The sequence below is a fragment of the Lygodium microphyllum genome, chromosome 16 (genome assembly GCF_053477565.2).
Source record: "Lygodium microphyllum isolate KBCC chromosome 16, Lygodium_microphyllum_v1.1.10, whole genome shotgun sequence".
In the NCBI taxonomy this organism is placed as follows: Eukaryota; Viridiplantae; Streptophyta; class Polypodiopsida; order Schizaeales; family Lygodiaceae; genus Lygodium; species Lygodium microphyllum.
In genome coordinates, this window is record NC_141150.1 from 55,308,044 (window position 1) to 55,311,934 (window position 3,891).

Genomic DNA, 3,891 nt, shown 5'->3' on the forward strand with positions numbered 1-3,891 from the left:
CGAGAACAGTCTTTCCATTGCATGATCCATTGAAGGCACCAAATTTGAAGTTTCTTTGCGAATAGATTGGGCTTCAAGTGTTGCATCGATGGTACGTCGTATAAGATCTTCAGGTTGTGATCCATCTTGGTCGATGGTAGATCATTGCAGATTGGCCAATTGAGCTTGTAAAGCTTGTCGTACTCTTCGTTCCTCTTGTAGTTGCATCATAATCAAATCCAACTTGCTTCATTGTTGGTTCGGGTACATCACCTTCAGCCATAAAATCTTCCATGGTTTGATCAATCATCCTGCAAAATTCCCAAAGACCTCACACACTCAAAACCTTATTAGCGAGATGAGCATAGCTCAAAGGCGGGTTTACAAGGCTTGTATTTTTTTTTTAGTTTGGCTTTTGTAGTATTTCTCCTTTACGATTGCGAAATTTGATGTCACAACCGTCTTCCAAGAAAATAGTTTTGCGTATAGACTGCGTATTGATGATTGTTTGTTGTAATCTACTTCTGTCACTTCATAGATGTAAACAGGGGCTTCCAGAGGGTAGTAAACTGAATCATGTATTGCTGAGTATGAATTGCCTTTATGATAGTTGTTGAAGATGACTTGTAGTACTTTAGTAACTTGGAGTACTTGAGGCTTTAGTCTAAAAGACTAATCGTTGATTTCTAGGACCTCAAGACGTTTTCATCAGAGTCGGCGGTGAGCAGTACATGCTGCCGCTATCGACGATTGAATTTGAGGATTGAAGCTTAGTAATAAGCTTCTTTTAAAGCTAATAAGATTATTATGAAAGCTTGAAGAGCTATGAATAAAATTTCTTATCTATTCTCCACGACTTGATGAAAGATCTTCCCGCGTGGTCCTCCGCCTGCTGCAGAGGCCGGTCCCTCGCGATCTGAGTAAACATCAGGGGGTTCTTGACTGCCAGGAACACGCTGGTATCGACCATTTGCCATGAGACTAACTGTAGAGCTCGATCGTTCCAAGAGCTCCGCCTTCGCGCGAGATGGTAAGCGATTGGAAGCTCTCGATCTCAGCTTCGCTCTGATACCACTGGTGCATAGATCAGACGCTGTATGTGCGTGTAGTGAGTATCAGAAGGTCCCCAAGAACAAAAGAACTCTATTTTTGCACAAAAAACAATGAAGAAAGATTGCACGACATGAAGCAAGAGACAAATTGGGTGCAATCTCCCCCCAGGCCTTGTGTGAGAGCTCCACAAAGCATGTATTTTATATATTATTCATCTTCAAGCTCAAGAAATATCCAAATTTACAATTAGCACTCTTTAGCTTTTGTGTTTGCTTTTGTGCCACTAAAGAATTAAAGCTATTGGGCGCCCAAAGAGTGAGGCGGTACCCAAATACAATGTCCAATACAAATATTTAAATCGTGCACCCATGCGCATACAAAAATAATAAATAAATATCAAGTGCTTTAATAAATATGCATGTCAAAATATGGATGCCATGCCTAAGACACGCGCCCATAAAAAATTGATGATAATTTGAATACATGCTATTCTCCAATGCTTCCCAATGCCACCGCTGCTTGCTCTACACATCACAACTGAAGCATTCACAATTGTTAGAAAAATAATAAAAATAAACCGACAAAAGTGAATACCTAGTAGTCTTCAGCTACTAAAATAAATTGGTTAGAAATCAATCCTAACCTTAATTTATTACGAGTGTGTACTCTAAACTCATAAACGTTTATTAATTTAAATATGTATTTTACGAAATTACCCGCTCTGGAATCACCCACTTACACATTAAATTAACAAAACGCCCGAAAAGGATAGCCGTCCCCATCAAATTTTCGTACAAAGAATCCACCTTGTGTATGAGCCCCGGTAATAAAATTTTACGGAATCCACCGTAAAACCTCATGGAATCCACCGTGGAATATGCCTCGTGGCAAATCCACCTTGTGTATGAGCCCCGGTAATAAAATTTTACGGAATCCACCGCAAAACCTCACAGAATCCATCGTGGAATATGCCTCCTGGCATATAGGCATATAGGCATATTCCACGATGGATTCCGTGAGGTTTTACGAAATCTTACGGAATCCACCGCAAAACCTCACGGAAACCACCGTGGAATATGCCTCTTGCCATATAGGCATATTCCACGGTGGTTTCCGTGAGGTTTTGCGGTGGATTCCGTGGCAAGAGGCATATTCCACGGTGGTTTCCGTGAGGTTTTGCGGTGGATTCCGTAAAATTTTATTACCGGGGCTCATACACAAGGTGGATTCTTTGTGTGAAAAGTCGATTTTTTCAGGCGTTTTGTTAATTTAATGTGTAAGTGGGTGATTCCAGTGCGGATAATTCCATAAAATATATATTTAAATTAATAAACGTTCATGAGTTTAGAGTGCGCACTCGTAATAAATTACGGTTAGGATTGATTTCTAACCAATTTATTTTAGTAGCTGAAGACTACTAGGTATTCTCATAAATCTTTCATATCATAAATCACATGTGATATACAAATGAGGCTCGAGAGTCTTTAACTTGAGAGCCAATGAGTGACGTGCGTAGTTCATGCTTTCCAAGTTTCTATACAAAGGCGGATCCGACCGACAAGGCACTTAGAAAAGAAGACGGTGCAACTAGCGATAGAATTTGGGTGGCTATTTGCTCCTGCGCATCACAAAACACTCAATCGATTGATCGTAGGACCGAGACGATGGAGCACGGGAGGCAGCAGCTTGCGTATGCGCTAATGGCCAACCTGTTTCTGTTGGTGTTAATACACTGCGTTGCAGTGTCGTCCTCGGTCGCCTCAGGTGAGCTTAATCGATCGATCACCTGCACCACCATCTCTGATCTTGCAGTAAAGTAACTATAATTGGGCTTGGGCTTTTTCATCCTTCCCATCTCTCTCCCCCCCCATTCTCTGTGCTAATAATATGGCCTTCTGCAATCTGCATGTTTAGCCTGCCCTCAGTACTGCCGGAGCGACGTCGCCTACAGCACTTGCGCCAGCACGGGAGATGCCCATCTGGACGCTGCATGCGGCAACTGCTGCTTCCTCAAGAACGCCTACCCTGACGCCACCGGATGCGCCTTCCACTCCCAAGATGGAACTGTCATCGCAACCTGCAGCTGATCTACTCTCCTGGAGACTGCAGATGCTGATGACAGTGATCTAGGCATACCTGCAATGCCTACCACAATAAGAACGCCCTGATCATCCGTGTCTCATGCAGAATGGACAATCATTCATCGTTCCTTACATAATTTGCCTCTCCTCCGAAATCATTCATCGCTCGTGTTCGGTGGGGACGTTGCTCCTGCATATTAAAATAAAACCGCCGTGCATATTAAAATTATACCGCCGTGTGACTGACTCCCCTCGAGTTTTCTCGAATAGAATTACTAGTTCTATGTAAGTCTGACATTAATACTAGTTCTCCGTAGATTCTCTTGAATATTAGTAGTGTCTAGCTTTTTGATTGCTCTCGCATAAAACGAGTCTAATTAGAAGAATGTGAAGATGTATACACGAGAGATAGATAGATGAGGAGACGATAGTGAGGACATGTATCTTTGAGGCCTCACTTAATATATAGATTAATTTTTAATCACATGATTAAAATAAGTGTTAGGTGTACTTGGAGTTAGAGTAAATTTACGAGCCTGAGATAGAGAAAATCACAGGATGTCCAAGGCAAAAGTTGCTATAAGTTATGTTGCACAGGTACTTGGTGGTAACTACTGCTAGTTGCTAGCATAGGTAATTCATTTGGTCATAAGTGTTAGTTGGTGATACTAGAGAAGCAACATTTCATGGTACGTAAGGCCAACCTAATGGTCAAAGATGGCATAGATACACTTGGGAATAGAAATTACCTAGTCAATTTAATTATTGACCTGTCATT

General features: G+C 41.6%; 1 protein-coding gene across 1 annotated transcript; it reads left to right on the top strand.

The window, feature by feature from the left end:
* Nucleotides 1-2,610: 2,610 nt before the first annotated feature.
* On the top strand, nt 2,611-3,422 carry LOC148022848 (uncharacterized). The gene is made up of 2 exons (XM_087695137.1): nt 2,611-2,796; nt 2,947-3,422. Exons 1-2 carry the CDS (start codon nt 2,697-2,699, stop codon nt 3,117-3,119), a joined length of 273 nt encoding a protein of 90 aa, XP_087551263.1. The 5' UTR covers nt 2,611-2,696; the 3' UTR covers nt 3,120-3,422.
* The last annotated feature ends 469 nt before the right edge of the window (nt 3,423-3,891 follow it).

Coding starts and splice junctions, on each gene's coding strand:
- LOC148022848 (XM_087695137.1), top strand. CDS start 2,697: ATGGAGCACGGGAGGCAGCAGCTTGCGTATGCGCTAATGGCCAACCTG. Junction 2,797..2,946: donor GTCGTCCTCGGTCGCCTCAG/GTGAGCTTAATC, acceptor CTGCATGTTTAG/CCTGCCCTCAGTACTGCCGG.